We start from the raw sequence: 22028 nt of genomic DNA on the forward strand, positions 1-22028 counted from the left end.
CCTCCTCCTCGGCTTTATTATCTCCCCCAGCCCCTCCGCCTCCGGCTGTCCCCTCCCCTTCTCCTCCTGTTTTACCCCCTTCCCTCCCCTCCCGCTGTTCTCCTCTCTCCCACCCCACCGCCTCCCAGCCCGGCCCCTCTCTCTCCCCCCATCCCGGCTCCCCGGGTGGGAGGGCGGGAGCAGGCTTTCCCTCTTCCTTGGGTTAGGGATTTATGCCGATAGGATTTATACATCTCGGCTGGCAATACCTGCCAGCCGGCCATAACTAACATAGCGAAGCAGTCCTCCCGGCCTGGGTTTGCACCCCGTTTAGGCACCCTGATTAGGTCTTGCACCCCATTTCATAAATCCAGCTGTCCCTTCCTTGATTTAGCTGCTTCCACCTCGGTGTTAGCCCATTTGCTGCTGTATAATTGGGAACTGAAAATATAATACTGAGTACTTAACTCCAAAGAAACTTCTGCTCTTTCCTCTTGGATACACACTTTGGGACGCAACTGAGAACATCAGATTCCTGCAAAACAACCTATAATTTATTCTATTGCATTTAATCTAAACAACTGGCACAGAGAGAGATTTGACAGTGTTTTGAATCAAATTGATGGGTGATTGTAGTTTGTGTCACAACAGCTGCTTCTCAAGGCCCCCCTCAGGGACAGAGCAAGCCCCGTGAACATCAGGCACTGTGGGATCGTATCACAAGAGGGAGACTTCCTCCCAAACAAATGTTTCGCTCCTGTAATCATTTTGTAGTAGAGTAGCAGGTATGACAGTCCCCTAAGAGAACTTTCAGAGTGATAGAGGGGTCCTGTGCACTGCGGTTCATGCCGTTTCCCAACAAGTAGAAGCACAAACTCTGGAGCTAAATGCTCTTGCTCCTAAAGGCTGGTAGAAGATCTTTAAGAGGATCCAGCAGGCCTTAGGTTTGCACCCCAGCCAGTAGGTCCCACGTTCTGGTTCCGAAGTGATTCAGGTCGGAGAGTTGCTGAATCACCCATTACGCTTCCCGAAGCAGATGACTGCTGAGATGTTTCTAAGCAGCTTCTCAACCAAATACTGACTCACAACGATCTCACTTTCCTACTGAGATCTGCTGAGATCCCTTACAGCATGGGAGTGCTGCTGACATTCATTGCCCACATACTTGTGCTACCGAGGTCCCGGGCTCAGTGGGGCAGCGATCTGAGGGGAATCAGCCACTTTTTCATCCCTGTGATAATGTTTTTGTGGATTAATAAGACTTTTTTTTTTTTTTATAAAAGAGGGTTCCAACGGAGATTTTATTTCAATCAGACTGCCCTACCAGCGGATAGTCCCCAGGGCGATGGAATATAAGTGGCGTCTGAAGCCAACAAAGAGGTCTAACACACACCCCACCTCCCACAAATTGTGTGTACCTTGGGTGGGCACAGGGCACGGCCCGGGAAAACTGCCAGACATACCCGAGTCTCAAAATGAAAACCTGAGCGACACAGTCCATGTCTCACACTGTAATCATGTGAAGCAACTTTCAAGACCGAGACCAGTAAACAACATACACGCTGGAACAGAACCTCAGAAGAGTCTTTTTATTTTGTTTCATTTTAACTTAGAAGTTGGAAGCGCTCTTATGGGATACCGTCTCCTTACACGTGTACTTTCACATCCCTTAAGTATCAGTTCTAGCTGTGCTTCATCTTCCAGTATATTTTTTTCCTAGCACAGTTTCCAAACCCTTGAAAATCCACTGGCAAGAGAACAACAAAAGGCTACTCTTTCTTTTCTGTTAGTATTACCATCACTAGAGAGGAATTAGACCTTAAATGTAAAGTGGTGTCTTAAAGCATTGTATCAAACCACGTTCATTTTCCTTGAGCCCCACGGAGGTGCCTGCTTTGCAGTTGTACTTCGCATTGACTTTCAGATTTCCACTTTTGGTGGCACATGCAACAAACTACTGCAGAAAAGTAATAATGCAACTATTGCTGCTTTCATATTGAAGCAGCTGGTGTCATTTTTGATCCGCTTATTAAATCAGCTGGACAACAGTAAGACCTGATAATTTTCACTCTCAACTATTAAGATTTGACAAGATTCAAATGAATTTTTAAAATCCTTCAAAATAAAAACATTTGCATGACTAATACAAACAAAATACATTTGTTAGCTCTAGTAAGTAAATGGCTTAATGTGATTTTCATCAGTTCCTAGTGGAACTGAGAACTGCTTTTTGAAATTGGATTTTTTTTCCACAGCTAAAAGAACTTTTATTCTTTGGTGTGTTTTAAATAAATTTAAGAGACTAGGAGATAAACGGAGTTTTGAGTCATTTTGTTAAAAGAATCGAATGCAGTCAATTGCAGGTACCTTTGTATCAAAATACGTTCTGATTAATTAAGAAAATTGCTTCTCACTGGCAAGTGTGCGGGGCACAATGTTCATGTGTCTGATTCAGTCCCGAGTGAAAGAGCAAACCCCGAGGTACACCTCAGCTACGCCTGTGCTGTAGCTAGAAAGTACCACAACCCGTGGCAGTGAAACGCGTGTTGGCTGCCCCGAAACCCATGGTGGCAGCTTTAACGCAGCAAGGTAACAATTTGAGAACGGTAATTCAATAATATTAATTTTGCACTGGGAAACGTATCAGGGAAGAAAGTGGGCAGAAAAGGAAATCTGCCTTCAGAAACGCAGAAAATACCCAGAATCAGATGAACGCTTGGCCTGAGTCCAACTCCTTTGGTGGTATAACCGGATGGGAACTAACCGGCCGGCGAAGGCGGGTGGAGAGCAATCGGAGAGCAGGAAGGGGCTGATAGCAAAGGGAGAGTGAAGACCTGAAATCTGTGGAAATCTTGGGGGAGAAACTTTCCAACTTCTTTTTCTTCCTTTGCTTCAGCACCCGAGGTGGTGTAGCCTAGCAGGAGTGAGATTAAGAATACAAGGGTTTTGGGCCTCGTTTAATTTGTCATGCTGTTACCCTCATGCGGGGAGATGATTAAGGCAGTAAAATGTGACCTCTCTCCATTAATCGTTAGCAAAAGGATGGTCTCCCAGAGATCCTATTAGTGGAGCTCGAACTGTATTTTAGCTGTTCTGGTTTTGTGCTGCCTGATGCACACTGTGCGGTGATGGTTTTCCTCCTGATGCGATCAGTAACAGCTGCTCTGTACACACCGCTTTCAAAATACGCTACTTCAAAAATGGGAGTTGGAAGTCAAGGGAGAGGATGGGCAGGGAGTGAGCAAGGGAAGGGACTCTCGGGCATTTTACATTTATATTTTTTCTGAAATAGGTTTAAAATAATTAAAATACACTCTTCCTCATAACATCCGTATGGAATTGTGGTAGGACTCATTATTAATTTTTCCTTCAAAATTACTGGGTCAAATTAATTCTTTTGTACCCCAGTGACCCCAACCAGCTGTACGTTAGCTTGTACACTCACTTCCAGTGTTAAGTGCAGAAGAAGCAAGAGGAGGTTTAGGCAAAAGATGTCCCGCCTGTCTTCAGCTTTTTGGGTGGTATCTTCGCTTGTTCTGTTAGATGGTGTTGAGCGAGTACACCGCTTAAATGGCGGGTTTAGGCCCCAGCTTGTCTCATAAACCTGTTTGCTTCATGCCGGAAGGCAGACAGGAGGTCAGTTAACTCACTTATTGAGGGACCCCTCTGGTCCAAGGACATCGTTAGGGGAGAGAGAGGAGTTTGTATTTAAAACTTGTTCTTTCAGGTCAGGTAGTTTGTGTATCTGAGGAGAAATAAAATTAATTAGCTGTGTTACGTCCATTTGACATCATCACTCCAAACCTGCAATATGCCTGGAAGCAAGATTGCCTCCGAAGCTTTCACACTGTATATTTGAGTCAGCTTTCCTCCTGACAGCACATATTTACTTCAAGTAAATGATAAAGCATTCATCTTTACTGTTGTGAGTACTTGGAAAACGTAATTTTCTTGGCTTGATTGCTTAAATATTTCTCTCAATTTTCAAACGTATACCATACAATTTTCACATTGCTCTGCATTAATTGTGCATTTCTTTCAACAAGGAAATGGTAGCATTCATTATCTCATATGGCCATTCAAACCAAGGAAGTTTTCAATTTAGTATTAACAGTTTCCTGAAAATGTACAGGTGATACTCAATATTAGCTACAGCTGAAGGTTTGGTAAAGTGTCTCCAAACAGCTCATAAATAGGAAGAAGTTAATAACTCACTCTTCCACGGCATCTTTCTCATGTTTGAAGATGACTCTGAAACAGAATCTCAAATCCCAACATCCACATAGAGAGCAAGACTTTGAATTCCCTCATGCAAGCCTGCCAATTTAGTTTTAAATTGGATTAACCCCCTCAAAAGAATAATTTCCCAGATTCCTAATTGTGAATAATTGTGCCCTGTCAGCACAAAAGTTTACTGTGATGATGTACTATCACGAAAACTTCATGGGCATTTAAGCTTCCCGGATTTCTCAGCACGGCCTTTGGACCACAGCTGCCTTTAACGCTGACCTGTCCTTCTCGGCGGTCCGGTCTCCTGCCCTGCAGCTCAAGCAAATGTTTCCTAGTGAACCCACCCGCATAAACAGGAGGTTTAGGATGAGAACAAGCGTTATCTGCTTTCCCAGCAAGTAGTGGAAAGCTCTTATGTAGCAGGCGTCCAAGTGTCCTCGCTGCCTGGCATCTTACTGATACTTTGTGATTGAAAACTGGGGCAGATGCGCATGTTTGTGCAGTGTCCGTCATGCTTTTCCAGTCTGCTGTGTGCAAAGAAATCTTCAGTATTGGTAGGTGGAAAGACAAAATCCTAGGTTTGCTTCCGTCTAACTTCTAAAACATTGGGAGTTCAAACATTTTAAAGTTACACCAGAACGTTTGCTTCATTTGCAAAGTGAAAGTCAGTACCTTTTGCAGCACTCAGAATACAGTGTTGCCCCGTTTGCAGTCAAGGATGGAAAGTGGATTGCAACCACTCAACAGAGGCAGAGGAGTGGCGTTGGGTGATGGTGGATACTGGGTTTTCAGGAAAGTGGGATGCTACAGGGATATAGCATGCTTGCTAATGGCTGGGCGTATTTGCCCTTGGGAAAAATGTCTTCTCTAATACTTTCCTGTGAATTCAAATAGTTTGAAGGGATCGAGAGAGGAGGAGGTATGAAAACAGGCACAATCAAGAAGGTTCAGCCATATTACTTTGTAACATGGTTCTAAATAGCATGTTGTTCTGAATAGCCATTCCCTTCACAGGATTGTTTGAAGGCGCAGTAGCCACCTGTGGAAACTCATCCTACAAAGTATTACCAGGCTGTGACAGCCAAGGTGAGAGCTCCTCCTTCTTAAAGAAGGCAGAAGGTCTTCCTCCAGTCCCTTTGGGTGTCCAGACCTGTCCAAATAAACTGGCATCTGGAAATAAAATTGTTTTCTGGGGAAAAAAATATTGTCAGCTGTGCACCAGGCTGTATTAGAGAGTGTTTAAATACCTATTGGCTGAGGAGCCTGAGTAGAGCTGATCTAGTGTAATATCCAGCAAGGATATTAAGTGTAAGTGCAGCAAGGATAATACAGAGAGAGGCTCTAAATTGTTCCCTCACAGGGAATTTGTGGGTGGCACTCCCCAGAGGAAAGAGCTATTGAGTTTATCACTAAAAGGGTACAAATCCACCGCTGCCGCCTTGCAGAAGCTGCCGTTGGCACCAACCATAACCTCGCTGGAAACCTCAGACTGCAAACTGAGTGGTAGCACTGTGTGGTGATGGATTTACTCTCATTTACCGGGGTCTCTGCAGAGCTTCTCCACATAAAATCTGTTTACCTTGTTCTCTGTTCCAAGACTACACTTTGTCCCTAATTAAGAAGGTAAATCATAAAACCTAGTTATGAAATCAGTATTTCATGTAACTAAGTATCATACTGGGTAAACATTTATCACTTCAGATGTTCCTGGCAGAGTGAGTCTGAAATTTTATGGCCCTAATACCTAAATATTAATTAAAATAGCTTTGACTTTTTCCTTCAGATGCATTCTTTTCTCTCTGGGTATCACAAGATTAAGCAGGTACTGCTATGTTTTAATTGTTTATAGGTAATTCATTTGTTTTGTTATAGACTAGATGCTCCAACAGCCTAAAGCAACAGTGCAGAGAAATCTAAATGCAATTAAAAAAGAAGTAGGCAGACACTCCATTAGTTGTGTACTGCATTAGGAAAGCTCTGTAAGTTGAGGAATTGCTAATTCTATACATACAGGATCCATTCAGTCAACTATAAACCTGACAAAATACAATATTTTGCTCTCTTCCCTTTTTAGGCTTTGTTTCCATTCCCTACAGCACCAAGAGGATGGCAAATAAGGAGAGGGAGACTGGCAGGGTTTGATTACATTTGTGTTAGGTAAGAGTTCAATTAGAGGCAATCATGCTGAACTTTTAAATTGTGTTTTGTCATTTGATAATTAAAATGTTTTAAAATGAGAAATAAAGATCATCTCCACTCAGTAAGTGCTTTTGAATATGTCTAAGCTTCAGCACAACCTTTTCCTGATGTATGACTCTTCCTTTGAGCTCCAGCACTTCTGCTGAGTTTTTTTAAAAATGAAATTGAAAACTTACCTCGGTACAATTATTCTGAATTCAACCTCATTCTTTACAAATTTTAATTCTGGAAGAGCCTGACCTCCTGTTCATGTCCTCTTTTATTCTGTCTAAACACTGTGGAGTCTAGAGCAGCTTCTTCCTAAGACTCCTCCAAAGTTTTGACTCCTCGGTGTGATGTGGTCAGTCCCAGGGGAAACCGAAAGGGCGGTACAACACCAGTGCCCACCGCCAATGCCTTTTTACACTGAGATGTGAAATGCAACTGTAAATATTTTGAGGTTTCAGCCCTTTTAGGTTGGTACACAGCATCTGACTCACCAGCTGCTGCACAGTGCCTGTGTTTGCTGTTGTGTGTCAGTGCAAGAGGAGAAAGCAGATGATACCGCTATTATGCAAAATCACTTCCACCCACCCTCGTGACTCACCAGCACGTCACCCAACAGGATTTACATCAGTTTCAAAATATATCTCCGTCCGTTATCCATTCCCGTCTCAGCAGATTATTTATTTCTTCCTTCCACTCCTTCTCTGAATGACGACAACGGGGCTGCGCGTTTTCCTCTCGGAAGCGGAGCAGGGCTGGTGGCTGCGGCTGGCTGGTTCAGCTGAGTTTGCCAGAAGCAATAGTCTCTTGCTTATGGAGAGAGCAGAAATGCCACGTTGCAAGGACTGCATCTTCCCTCTCCATTGACTGACCGAGTCCTTTTCCTACGAAGGAGGTTTTCTTCTTCCTCAGCTAAGATTTTTTTTTTTGCCTCTATTAAGAGCAGGTCCATTTGTTTGCACCACCAAGCGTTGACTCATCTGTGAATTAACGTAAGGTAGCGCTGATCTGTGCTTGCTGTGATGTGCCAGTCTGGCAACGATGACGACTCAAGGGCTGGTTACCTTAAGACAGACTCATTTGCCTCAGTTTAAATTTGCTACTGCTTTTAACACCTCAGTCAAGCAAACTGCAGCGGGAAGTCTGTCGATTCGGGAAAGGAAAATGAAGAGCTAAAATCTGGTTTAGAATAGCTTGTTATTCTCTAACACGCTATCTCAGTATTGTGGAGGCTCTATAACTGATTTTGGTCAGTTAATGATATTAAATAATTAATTGCATTCTTATTTATTTGAGGAATTCTACTCAATTATGCATTTTGTGGTTCTCTGCTCTGCCAGACTTTGTGTCTGAATGCAAGTAGATGACATTTAAGTACATTTGAATATTTGGGCTTAAATTAAATTGAAATCAGATGGATTTACAAATCTGAGCATCTCTGGAAATTTGGAGGTTTAGCTCTGTACCTCTTTTCTCAAACCTGCAGAACAGCAATATTTCAGCCTTTGGTTTGCTGCCAAAGTATATACACACACATTGCATGGGATGCTGAGCTGGTGCGCAGACTAGGACATAGTGTATAAAAGCAAAAATGTCTATTAAGATGAAGATCTGTCCTGTGGAGGACGCTGGCTGCCCTCGAGGAGGCACGGGCACACAGAGCCAGGGGAGCATTGCCCTCCTCAGCGGCTGCTGAGCCGGAGCTGTCTGTCGCGCTCCGGCGACCCCAGGGCTCCCTGGCTGTGTTTAAATTTGCCTTCATCGGTTTTCCCCATCACTGATGGAGCTCTCAGGTCTGGCTCTGTCTGAAGGCCCAAACTTAAAGAAAAACCCTCCAGAAGAAGCTTCGCTCACCTGAGTGTAATCCAGGCCATGCCTACTGAAATGTGATAGCTGATAAATATCTGGCTCTTCCCACATTTTCCATAATTCTTTATTAGATAATCTCCATGTGTCACTTTCCCTGGCACATACCTAAGTTCATGCCAGTTTTTAATTGTCAGAAAGTTTTTTTTTTATTTTCTTCAATAACTTTTCAGGCCTTCAGTTCCCCATAAAACAATACAACTTTTAAAAAAATCTTGAGTATTTACCCTTCCCTAGGAATTTTTCGCAGGTGAAAGATAGGTGTTCCTACTCTGACTTCACGCCTTACTTTATTTCCTCTTTAAACATCTGTTTGCAATTACAACTAACCAAAAAATAGGACTGTGCAGGAGCTCCCACCTGCTGGAAAGTTGCATCCAAGTCCCAGCTGAAGTCCTTTCAACAGACCATTTTCTCCTTGGCTAGTCATCACAGACATTTTGAACAAAGACCTTGTTGCAAATAATAATTCAGTTTTATTGTCCTTACTTGAAGAGCTTCATCGTTAGGTATTGGTTAGGTTTTGACAACCCATTTCAATATAACTAACTTTATTTATTAGAGTGATAATTGTCCTGAGCTTGAAAATGGTGATGTACAAGTTTCTTGCTGTGCTGTGGCCGAATGATGAGCTGAAGTTTCTGCTTTTTCACACACGGCACCAAAATTTCAACTTAAACTGTTACCAGATTTCACTGTATGACATTTTTAATAAGCGCTGCTTGAAGTACTGTGATACTGCTGTCCTCCTTCGAAAGTACAAAGCAGAGGAGCTATACGCTGAATTAAAATCTGTTATTTTTAAACACTATGTTTTTCCGTTTAGGTTTTCTTTCTATCTGCTTTTTGGCATTTTAACCTGGCAAATCCCATCTGATATCAACATGGGAAGAAGTCAGTTCACTCGGATACAGCTGATCGCAAATGGCTGAAAACTCACACCAACACAGAAGAGCCAAAAATGAGGCAAACTTTTATTTTCATTTTTGTAATGGAGAGGATTGCACTACAATAACTTAAGTAGAACTATGGCTTACGGAAGGGTTAATCTGTTTAGCTGTTTAAGATTATGTGTTTTACTAGCAAATTAGTAATAGCTCAGCGAGCCATTTCGAGCCAGCTGCAGAAGTTACTTGCTGAAATTCTGAGTTTTGTTACACATTACTGTGCTGTTGGGCTTAAACACATTCACTCTCTGGTCTTCATCAAAAGAAATTTATAGTCATGACTGAATAGAAAATAAATGTTACATAACAGCTTGACAGCTTTGCAAATCACCTTCTAAGAATTATCCCTTATCGTCTGTTGCTACTTGGTTTTAAAAGGGAAGCAGTTTGTATTATCTATGTACAAAACCATCACAGAGCTGCCTGGGAAGAAATTGTCCCACAATGACACGAGCTTTTCATTAGCTGTCTTCCACTTTGGGTATCCTGCTACTCTTCTCTCTTGGGTTATGAGATGAACTCACCGCACTAGAGCACTTTCCTCAAGAGGGCATCAAGGACTGTAGATTACAATAAAATAATTATGATCTTCTTCCTGATCTCCTTTGATGTTGGCCTAGTGCGTGAGGAGAAACATAACAGATTTGTACAGTGTGATCAGTCCCAGACCTCAAGGCGAGGGAGAGGGGAAATGAAGCTCTGGTGATTTCTGGCATTGAAGATCCTCGTGCAAAAACATGAGGAGTCCTCCTCAAAAAACAATCAATACTGCTGTGAGGGGAGGTCAGGGAAGTCAATTCTGGCCCTGCTAAAGGAACATTTTTCTTTTCCCGTCTTTCAGGAAGAGAAGAGTCAGAGGCTTGTGCAAGATTGTATGCTGATATTGTTGTCCAAAAAGCGGACTCGTGCCTGGTGTGCAATTAACCAATCTCACACACTCAGGAGAGATATTGTATTTACTCAGGCCTGGGTGCTAGGTGGATTTTCAACAAATCAGGCACACCTTAAGCCAGTTTCCCTGTCATATTTACACACAAAAATTACAAGGTATTCCACTTCCAGTCACAATGATTGGTTAGTAATTTACATATAGTTATAATATCTGCTGTGTCATTCTCTTCAATCACTGCGCCTGTGTGGGGGAAGGGTCTTCACCTGGGCAAGCATCTTCTTGACCTGTGGGTGTGTTTTTTAATATTATAATGAAGGCTGTTCACTTCAGGATACCTTAAAAGTAAGTTTTGCTGCCAAGTTGGCCAGCTGGATATTATCTTGCCAGGTTGTGAAATAACTCATCCTACACACGATCAATCCTTGATGTTAAGGTCCAAAGAATAGGGACTTGAAACACAGCGTCCTGTTCATTACTAGTTAATTAAGGTTAGAGGCACTTCAAACAACACAGTGTTCTGTTCATTATTAGTTAACTAAGGCTAATGTTAATAATACTAACGTAAGCTAACTTCTTAGGTTGGGATGCCCTACGTCAATATCACTATGCACAAATAGCGTTTGCCTGTGAGGAATGATCCAGGCAAGGGAGGAGGAATTCACGAGTGACCACGGTGTTAGTCACAATTGTAAAGGCTTTGAGGCCTATTTTTATCCATGATGGTATGAGCACTTCATGTCAGTCAGCCATGTGGCTTCCTGTAAATGCAGCCTGGCTACAACCCTGTTATTGCACATCGGAGACTGGGAGAAGCCTAATTTCAGATAAAACTAGTAAGTTTCTTCATCTGCATGGAGGAAAGAGAAAAATTGGGGTTAAAAAGAGAGGCCAGAGAACAAGAGCTATCATCCAAGAAAACCTCTTATCTCTGCCATTATCATGAAGTTACTCTGAACACAGCGAGGAGACATAGACTAAACAGTCATTTTAGTGAAAAATAAGCCTTCTGCAGACACCACCTAACACAGGCAAAGTCCGCTCATTCACACCCAGGACATCGCCTGAATTTTGCGCTTACTCGGCTGCAGTTTTCAGAAGGAGCTGTGCTACAGACCCAACCGCTGCTGGAGGGCATTGCCTCGCTTGGCCATTAAGTCTGTCCACGACACCACTTCGGCACACAGATTATTTGTTCACAGTTCCACGCCGCACCTGGGAGCCCTCACTGTGCGCCGTGGGTTTATTGTACTGCATACATCTGTGGCAGCAGAGCAGCCTGCGTCAGCTGGCCTCACAGGATGGTGGACCCATAGCTCAGAGAGCATCAGTTGTATCATTTGCATTCCTCATGGCTGAGACAAAGTCATGAGCCCGAATCCGCTGTCGCTGACCACAGCTGTATCACTGAGACAATAGTGGTACGTTCAACGTCCAGCTGGGTTCACACACAGCAGGACAATAGCAGCTTTGCTTCATGCTCTGTGTGATTCATCATAAAGACAGGGAGAAAACCCCCAAATTTAAAAAGCTTCAAGAACAGTTAAAAAGCAACAACAAAAAAAGAAAAGTTCATCTTGAAGCAGCCCGGCAGAACACTGCAAAGCAGTAATTTGCAGAGAGCTCCGTGTAAGAGCTGCAGCTTGAGACAGGGGACCGGAGACATCATAGTACGGAAACGAAGCACTTGGGATTCAGTATGTGAAGACATCTAACTCTGTCTGTGGCCCATTATCCCCAGTGGGGATCTAAGGAATAGCTTGAGAGCAATTCAGCTGCCCGGACAGAAGGACTCCAAGTCAGGTGGATAAGCAAAGCAGCTAGTGGTGCGTGGTCCAGAGAGCATCCAGAAGGATATAGACCTCCCGTTGGTGCTATGTCTTACCTGCCAGTCCTACCAGGGTATCTCAGCTGCCTTATGGTGTGTGCAATGACACTGGACACCTTTGTTTACACACCTGTAACAAAATCTACACCTCGGGCTGTCTCTAGTGAGCGCTTAGACACCCAGCTTACATGTAGACAATGTGATTTTGCTGCCAAGAGCTGAATCTCACACCTCATCTTGCTTGGTTAATCTGCCTTCTGTCTGCTGACTCTGCTCCTTCCATTCTTTCGCAGGAGACGTTCGTGCTGATAGAGATTCCTTTGCTGTGTCATTCAAAAAGTTTGGATACTTAAAATTTATTGATTTGAGATATTATTATTTGCAAAGATTTCTTTAAATCAAGATATGGTAAGGTGTTATTAATCATGTGAAAAAAAGGAATATTAGCACTGTAATAGCTGACCTGCTTTTAAAGACAGTTGCGAAATTCACATTTATCTTCTTTTAAAAGCAAACCACGGTTTGGAGATTTTTTTTATCATTAGGAAATAGTTCAAGAGCAATAACATTCCCACATAGCTATTTTAAACATAAATGGATTTTGTATTATTTTTCAGGTTGGATTATTAAATTCCTTGGGGTCGGGTACATGTGAGCCAATGAGTGATACAAAGGCCTGAATGAGGAACCTGAATTGTCTTCCAGCAAAGCAGAGCAACAGGAAAATTATAGGTTTGATTCAATATTTTAAGTGTAATCGTAGCCTGACTGAAACAAGTGGCAAGACCATAATTAAATGAAATGGCAATGGTATTTAACTGATTCATTTTAGCTTTTCCAGTTTTGAAGCTCTAAGGTTTGAAGTGCTTGTATATTTAAGTAAGAAAAGTATTTTCATTATTACAACAGCTTTTCTCAGCTAAACACAGAAGAATCCTTTTCTTCCTTTCCTAAGTAATACCTTTTCAGAAGGTGAACTAAAGTATTTAACGGACCTAAAGGGTTTTTTTTAAGAATTTAAGGTTATATTTAGACTCTACCTAAATAATTAATATATTTTTCCATTAGAAAAAATGTCTTTAAACGTCCAGAGCCCTTTGAAGCAGTCTTAATGTAGAAGATTTTTAGAAACAGCTACTTTACAGTACCAACCACGTTAATTATTGGAGAAATGCCAAGATATACCATAATACATTCCTGTATCAGAAATAGTTTAATTATAAGTTTTCCCCAGGGTTTGGTCCCACTTGAAAAACACTCAGGGTAATGGGTTTGAAATTGTCCTTTGTACTACAAGTGACTACTACAGCAGTCATGCTGTTGAACACAATGGCAGTAACTGTCTACGCAGCACCTAAACCAAATGCCGCAGCATGTGGAGGGGTTTCAAGAGGGCTTTAAGAGGGCTTTAGCGCTGTCATCTCAGAGACATGGTTCTGAGAGGTTTGATTCTTCTTTCATTGATCTGAAAAAATAAGGCATTATTCCTATTGCCTTTGGACCACCTCATATCTTCAGAGAAGGTGTTGCTGATGTATCTGCTTTGCAAAGAGTCAATCAGACCTTTATCTCCCAAGGCTGAGGAAAGCAGCTCGTTCTAAGCCGTGGCATTTCCACAAGCTGCAAAGTCCAGGTCAAGACCAGAGTGAAAATTAGATCAAAAGCACCTTCACCTGGTAACAAAGATGCTCACAGATATGAACTTACAAGCACTTTTCTAAATTCTTATGAAAAGTTTGTCACTACAAGGGGGTCACTTATGCATCTGTAGAACTAACAGTTTAAGAGAATTTATATTACACTATTTTGGTGTTTGGGAAGAAAATTTCTATTTCTAGTTCATTCTGCTGAAGTAAAATTGTGTTAAATTATATTCTTCAGAGTTATGTACCCCAGTTAAAAATGTGCCTGATCTACTATTTAGCACAAAATTGTTCATCACTATTAATTTAGGATTTGTTGCCACCAGTAATTAAAATCTGATTTTTTTTTTTATGGTTTCTCTGTAAGTACAGCTACATGGATCAGCCTTACAATATTCTGCTGAAATCATAGTTTCATTGGTGCGAATACTAGTACAGCCATGGTACACCAGTATAGCAATGGTGTCAGAACTAATAATTTTCACCTGTGGAAATAAACTCAGCAAGTGTTATGATGGCATGTCAAGGCAGATCCCACCACTTCACACCAGTGTAGCTGACACAGCACAGTTTGTGCGCAGGTAAGAGAGGCGGCAGAGTAGCTGCATCCCGCTGGTTCAACATTCATTCATTTTTAACATGAAATTGTCTGCTGAGGGGTAAAAAAGAAGCTTAAAATATGTGTTGGTTTAGAGCCAACGGCAGTAAGGAGATCCTACAGGATGAGGCTCTGCATCACGGACATTTCTCTCCAGGCAAAGATTACGTGAGATGGTCTGAAAAAGTAAATTTAAATTTAGGCCTCACAATGTCTTTAAACATCCAGAGCCCTTTGAAGCAGTCTTAATGCCCAGTATATAAATGATAAAGGCTGATAAAGCCTGTAGTGCCTTATTGGTACTAACATATCTCCCACAACAGCCCCAGCAGCAGTACAGACCTGTTGCTTTGTGATGAACCTCTCTTCCCTCGCCTTTGCTGGGTGTTTCCTATTGCATTCATCGAAGCTCATGATGCTTGTTTTCATATTCTTTTCTGACACCTATGTGCTGAACCGTAACCTTGATCTGAGCTGTGAAAACACCAGTATAGGTAATTCTGATCCACAGTTTCACAAGGAGCAACTGGGATTTTGGGGATGGTTTGGCTTCAGTAGCTGCTCAAAACTTTGTCTTTTCATCTTGCCTCTTCAAACACTTTCTGTACTATTGGTAACTGAAAAATCCATATGTAATTTAATTTTTCCAAACCCTTAATCAATGGAGCATAATGAGTATATTGATCAAATAATTGGTCAGTGTACACTTTGTCTTATGATGCTTCGGAGCATTGATGACTGCTGCAGCACGATGGGCCCCAATTCATGTGCTCTGGTGCCTGGTCCAGAGCACATTTCAAGTCTCTTGTAACAACACAGTCAACAAGTACATCGTGAAATATAACCAATTCTGAAACAGTATTCTCCAAGAAATAGTTTTACTCATGTCTATGAAGTTTCGCATGGGTGAATTTGCAAGTTAGGTTGCTGTTTAGCTATGGGAGATAAAGACAAGGATGCATCTGAATTTAGGGCAACCAAGCAGGGATTGCAGGTACTGAATACTTCTAAGAAAACCAAACTGCTGAGAAGAGAGGAAGAATGTCGCTTAGCAACATGAAAACATTCAAAACTGCAGCCTCTGGTAGCGTGGCAGTTTACAAATCCAAGAGGAAAAAGGAAGGGAGCAGTGGAAGAGCGCAAAAGAGTGAGAGCAAGGGGAAGACGGGAAAGTCAGAGTAGGAGAAGGACAAAGAAGTAAGAGATTCAGTAGGGCACATGCAATGACCTACAACAGAGTGATGCAACCAAGGTGATATGAGAGAGCAGAAGCAGCAAGCAGGGAGCAAACAGGGGCAAGCCATTGCCCTTGGCTCCGGTGTGGAAAGTGGGTCCTTACCAAGAGAGGTTGTTCCACGTATCCCAGATCGACATTTGTTCTTACAGTCGCTTTCTCCATTGTGTTTATAGGTGAAGTTGAGTTGAAAACAGTTTTTCTGTTTTCTGTTAGCCAAAGCAGGTAACCAATACATGGGAAAACAGGTGGGTTTCAGCTGGACCAGTTGGCAGATCTGCCTTGGACTGACACTGCTACTGACACAAGGTAGAGAACGGCAAAAGAGACATATGAAAGAATAAAGTAACCATGTAATGATGTCCACAGTGCCTCTGTCACCAGAGACCGTGAATTTCTCCTGAAGGGTCTAGGAAGAAAAGGCAAGCCTCTGCCAGGCTCTATTAGAAGTTATCAAAATGCTACATTTTGAATATTTAATTTAAAATCTAAGTTTGTTGTGGAAGGAAAACTTGACAGGTCAGGAACTACAGGAATATTTTCACACATAAAAAAAAAATAATCAGAAATCTATTTAAAGAAGAGAAAAATATTAAAAGACCTGCAACAATGTTTTACAACCTTCAGCTGCAGGATCACTCTGTGTTTTCCCTGTGTTGCTGTGGGTATGAAGCAGGGGTTGTACATTGCAAAAGGAGATGGTACAGAAGGCTGAAAGTTGAAGTCTTTTTGCTTTGATGGGAAAAAAAAAGTGATCCCTACAAATCCCTTTGTTTAATAGTTGGTAAAATCAACAGAAATAGCAAACAGTGTAGTCAGAGAATCCACTTTTAAAATATTGAAATCCCATAATGTACCTGAGATATACAATTTTAAGTAGCAATTCTGAGTCCACCAGAATTCTGTTCCACTATCAGGACATGTCAATCTCTTCTCTTCAGTGAGAGGTTGAACACATGCACAGCACCATACAAATCTCTAGGGACTATGGAGAAGTAAAGCATAATAATTATGGACAATATTAAAAATTTTCTTGGTATTATGAGACCATGAGATGAACTCGTTAAAAGATCAAACACTTTAGTTCAAATCCAAATGATTCAGCAAAAGCTTTGTGAGAGTTTTATCCCGGCAGCTTTTTGAAAGCAGCTCGAGATCGCTCTCTAGAGGTGAAAAATAAAGATTTCCTCTCTGAAGACAATCCAAACAATTCGTTAGATAGCACACTCACAGACATATTGTAAGACAGGAGAGGTTCTTAATGAGACTTGTCATGATTTAAACCCAGCCGGCAATTAAGCACCACGCAGCCGCTTGCTCACTCCCCCCAGTCGGGATGGGGGAGAGAATTGGAAGAGTAAAGGTGAGAAAACTCACGAGTTGAGATAAAGAGAGTTTAATAGGTAAAGCAAAAGCCGCACACGCAAGCAAAGCAAAGCAAGGAATTCATTCACTGCTTCCTATGGGCAGGCAGGTGTTCAGCCCTCCCCAGAAAAGCAGGGCTCCATCACGCATAACGGTTATTTGGGGAGACAAACACCGTAACTCCGAACGTGTCCCCCCTCCCTTCCTTCTTCTTACCCCAGCTTTACATGCCGAGCACGACACCACATGGTATAGGATATCCCTTTGGTCAGTTGGGGTCAGCTGTCCCAGCTGTGTCCGCTCCCAACTTCTTGTGCACCTCCAGCCTACACGCTGGTGGGATGGTATGAGGAACAGAAAAAGCCTTGACACTGCGCAAGCACTGCTCAGCGATAACGAAAACATCCCTGTATTATCTACACTGTTTTCAGCACAAATCCAAAACATAGTCCCATACCAGCTGCTATGAAGATAGTTAACTCTATCCCAGTCAAAACCAGCACAGCCTACATAGGGCAAAAGCTAAAACCACCACATTTTTTAGAAGAGTGATACTGAGGCCAATAAATAGCGAACAGCCCTATGACATTGTGCAGGCTCACGCTTCTTTTTGTAACTCTTTAATGTAAAAGTGCAGTTGTCTATTCAAAGCTGGCTTTCCAGCATCTACTTTTACTCCACTTAACTTCCCCTGCAGTTTTCCCATTGGCTCTGTCCAATGCAAAGCCCTCCAAAAGTGTCCACACAGCCACAGCTTTTCAGGTTCCACCAGCACCACGATGTAGCCCCAAAGTCTCAGGGAAATATAACATTGCAATAATCTGCTTATGGACTCAAACGAAGCTCGGGGAAATCACATTCAATTCAGTGAGGCTGCAGGAATTCAAACATTACACTCGTATCTCCTCCAACCCCACAAAACGTGAGCTTCTTGGTGATACACAAACCCCCGACCTTTGCAAGACAAAGTATTCATGATTTACTCTGTCTTTGATTTTTGCAGTTAATGCCATGGTACAGAAAGTGGCAGAGTTCATTTGTTTACACTGAAGCAACATTAAAAGATCCCAGGCAGGGATCCCATCCCCACAAAACGAAGAGTGATACCGTTTGCTTACGACTCAGCTCACGTATTGTGCTCTTAAAGATATTTAAGTCAGTGTAAGATAAACTATACACTGTCTGTCTGGAGACAAATACTAAGCTGCTGGCAAACGTTAGTCTTTCACTCCAAGAATCCAGTCCCAGTTGGGCGGAAGGCAAACACTGCATTTGTTGACATTAGCGATGGAGCAGAATTCAAACATCCCTTCTGCAGTAGGAATTCTGCCAAAAAAAAACCCAAATTCACGTCCAAAGGTATTTGGGAAGATGTTACCTTCTAAACGTTTCTGCTCAGGAATCAGTCACTGCAATCAAAGTTTTTCAGTATCTAATAGTTCAGCAGAACATAGATGCATTTATTTTCCAGAAAGCTTTCAAAATCAGTAGTACATTTATGAAAATTAAACTAATACAGAGTTTTAAAAGCTGAGTGTTTCAAAATGCTATCATATTAAAAAAAATAAATAAATAAAAGAAACAAACCAAAGATCTCTCATCTTCTGCTGTTCACTGTGGATCGCCATGTTTAACAGCTGTATTCCTTAAAACAAAAGCAGCCCCAGAAGCAAATGGTTGAATACTGCAGGAGCACTCACCACCCTCTAGCCAAGAAAATAAGAAGTCTCAGGATCATCTTATCGGTATTTATGAATAACCGATGGGAGGCTGTAAAGAAGGGGGAGCTCGACCCTTCTCAGTGGTGCCTGATGGGCACAAACTGAGATATGGTGTATTGTCTCTAAACATAAGAAAGCAGTTTTACTGCATGGGGGTTTGAACACCAGAGAAGGTTGTCCAGAGTGGCTGTGGAGTCTCCAGTCTTGGACATCTTTCAACACTTTACTGGACACAATCCTGAGCAATCTGCTCTAGCTGACCTTGCTTCAGCAGGGCAGGGGTGGACCAGACGATCTTCAGTGGTGCCTGCCAACCTCAACTACTGTCATTCTGTGATGTGGTCTCATCAGTATGGAGTTGAGGGGACCGATCACCCTCCTCAACCCGCTAGCAATGCTCTTCCTAGGACATGCTGTTGGCCTTCTCCACTGCGAGGGCACATTGCTGCCTCATGCTCAAGTTCTCTTCCAAAAGGAGCCCCAGGTCCTTTTATTGCGAAACTGCTTCCCAGCCAGTTGGCCACCAGCCTGTACTGTCACATGGGGTTATTCTTCCCCAGGTGTGGGACTTCACGTTTCCCTCTGTTGAGCTTCATGAGGTTCCTGTCTGCCCATTTCTCCAGTGTATCAAGGGGCCCCTGAATGGGGCCATCTGGTATAGGAGCCACTCCTCCTAGTTTTGTATCATCAGCAAACACGGTGAGGGATACACTCTGTCCCATCATCCAGGTCATTAATAAAAATGCTAAACAATATGGGCCCCAGTAGCGACCCCTGGGGTAGACCACTAGTAACTGGCCTCTGGGAGGACTTTGTGCCACTGATTATAAGCCTTTGGGCCCATCAAGTTCACCTGTTTTTTCAGTCCACCTCACTGTCCACTTACCTAGTCTGTACTTAATCAGTTTGCCAATGAGGATGCTATCGGAGGCCATGTCAAGGGCCTCGCTGAAGTCAAGATAAACAACATCCACTGCCCTCCTCATCCCCTGAGCTAGTAGTCATCTCATTGTAGAAGGCTATCAGGTTGGTAAGGCACAAATCCACATTGCCTACCCTTAATCACCTTCATCTCCTTAATACTGTTTACTCCATCATCTTCCAGGGGATCAAGGTGAGGCTGAGCAGACAGCAGTCCCCTGATCCTCTTCTTGTCCTTTTTCAAGATAGAGTGATATTTGTTTCCTTCCAACAAGTTCGTTTGTGGTTCATTTTCCTGAAGTTCACTGAAATTCTCTCCCACTGTCCCCAGCTGTGGTAACGCTCTCCCATACTCCTTCCTGCTCATTAACAGGAGTTCCTAGCTCTTTCTGCATGTCCTTAACTGCCCCTTCCGCAAGCTCCTAGTTACCACATTTCCTCTTCTCCTGTCCAGTTCTCTGCTCCTTCTCCCCAGTCCTGCTGACCCTGGAACTCACTGCAGCTATTGCTTTCTCACACAATTTCATTACTAAGTTTTATTTGTCAGTTTTCAAATGCTATCCATCAGCATTTCAAGATCTATGTTAAGTTTACTAAAATATTAGTACATTGCTATTTTAGATGCTTCGGCTGTGCAGCAGCTGTCTCCCCTTCTCAGATTTTGGGTACAGACATGTAAATTGTGACAATCCAGTTATGCCTGCTTTTCCTATTAGGACATAAATCATCTGCTGTTACTTATTACAATAAAAATAAAGTTCCCATAGCCCTCACATTCCAGAGTAGACTACATTCTTCAGTTCTTCCACAAATTACTTTCTATCTTAATCACCTGGCATGCTTCTCAGAAACAGAACGAAAATTTTCCATCTCTACACAGTTCAAACCCTGTTCCATTTGCCAGAAATCTTTTAAGAACCATAGAAATATAATAAACTGTAAAAAGAGGTGGTTTTGGTTCTAGCCTTTCCCTATAAATCAAGTCTAACAGACTAATTTCCAGGCCCTGTATCCAAAGCATCTCTCTCTACCACTAGGAAAGGCTGATGGTAGACACCAACTATTCCATGGCAGTCACTAACATTCAATACTCTATAATCTTCCCTTCCTTACAAACAGCAATTTAGAGGCTATTCAGGCACAGATAACTCCAATCTAGATGCATCGCTGAAAGGAAATGCACTGCAGGTATTTCCCTGCAGCCCACAGAATGGACCACAGTGGAGCAGGTATTGTCCTGCAGCCCACAGAGAGGTCCACGCCGGAGCAGATACCCACACTGTAGCCTCTGGACGACCCAAATGAGACCAGGCTGACATGCCCTGAAAGAAATGTGGCCCATAGAGGACCCATGCTAGACTAGGTTTATCCTGAAGGACTGCAGTCTGTGGAAGGAGCCACAATGGAGCAGGAGAAAAGTGTGAGAAGGAGGGTGAAGCAGAGAGGAAGTGTTATGAACTGACCATAACCCCCCATTCCCTAACCCTCCGTGCCACTGAGCAGGGGGAAGGAGGTTGGGAATAAAGGAGTGAAGTCAAACCTCAGAAAAAAAGAAGGGGGTAAGGTATTTTATTTTTTATCTGCTCCTCACCGTCCAAATCTAATTTTAGTAAACTAAATCTTCCCCAAGTCGTCTGTTTTGCCTGTGACAGTAATTGGTAAGCCATCTCCCTGTCCTTATCTCAACCCATGACCTTTTTCACCTTGCGTTCTCCCCCATCCCATTGAACAGGGGTAGAGAGCAGCCGGGTGGGCATCTGGCAGCCAGCCAAGGTCAACCCACCACAGCCTCTAATGAGAATTTACCATATTTAAACTCGCATCCTCTGCCTCTCATCTTATTACCAGGTACCTCTGAGAAGTGCTCAGGCACACGAGAAGGCTCTATCTTCTCTGTATCCTCTGCTCAGGCAGTTGTGAATACCAGTAACATCTGTTCTTGCTTTCCCTCAGTCTCTTCCCAGGTATGAAGAGACACAATTCTAGTATGTCAGAGTGTCACATGCTCCAGCCTCCTGACAAGCCTGGGTAACCCCCACTGGACTTCCTCCATCGTGGTGCTCCATTTCTTGTACTACAGAGCCCAGACAGGACCTGACAAGTGCCAAATAGCAGTGAAGGACAGCTACCCTCTTACTAACATCCCCCCAGGAGACGGTTGGCCTTTCCCGCAAGTGCAACTTGTTTTCCACAAGCAGCCCCAGGTCCTTTTCTGCAGAGCCGCTTCCCAGCTAGTCAGCCCCCAGCCTGTACTGGTGCATAAGGGTTATTCCTCCCCAAGCGCTGGACTGTGCAATTCTCTTTGCTGAAGTTCGTGCAGCGCCCATCATTTCTTCAGCATGTCCACATCCCCCTGAGCAGCAAACCTGTCTTTCAGCATTCTGACTGCTTCCCTCACCTTGGGGGATCATGTCATTCCATTCTCCAGCTGCCTCTTGCTTCCATTCATTCGAGAAGAATCCTGCGCTGATTTAGCAGATACTTAGCACCTTGAACAGGGCAAAGCACACAGCAAAGCAGTTTGCACAGTACTTACTGGAAGCCTAAGCCTTTATACTGCACTTGTTTGTACAAAGGCTTTGAAAACAAAATCAAAAGAGAATTAAGATGAAGAACAGAGACA

The 22028-nt window shown here is 42.9% G+C and overlaps 1 protein-coding gene across 1 annotated transcript in view; it reads right to left on the bottom strand.

Annotated features, from left to right (window-relative positions):
- BAALC (brain and acute leukemia, cytoplasmic) overlaps positions 1 to 19470 on the bottom strand; it is a 42770-nt gene extending 23300 nt beyond the window's left edge. Inside the window, exon 1 of the mRNA XM_009891910.1 lies at positions 19371 to 19470. Within this exon, the coding sequence (XP_009890212.1) occupies positions 19371 to 19470 (100 nt within the window). The remainder of the gene's footprint in view (positions 1 to 19370) is intronic.
- Between the last annotated feature and the right edge of the window lie 2558 nt (positions 19471 to 22028).

The sequence above is a fragment of the Charadrius vociferus genome, unplaced genomic scaffold (genome assembly GCF_000708025.1).
Source record: "Charadrius vociferus isolate BGI_N301 unplaced genomic scaffold, ASM70802v2 scaffold15, whole genome shotgun sequence".
NCBI classification, from domain to species: Eukaryota; Metazoa; Chordata; class Aves; order Charadriiformes; family Charadriidae; genus Charadrius; species Charadrius vociferus.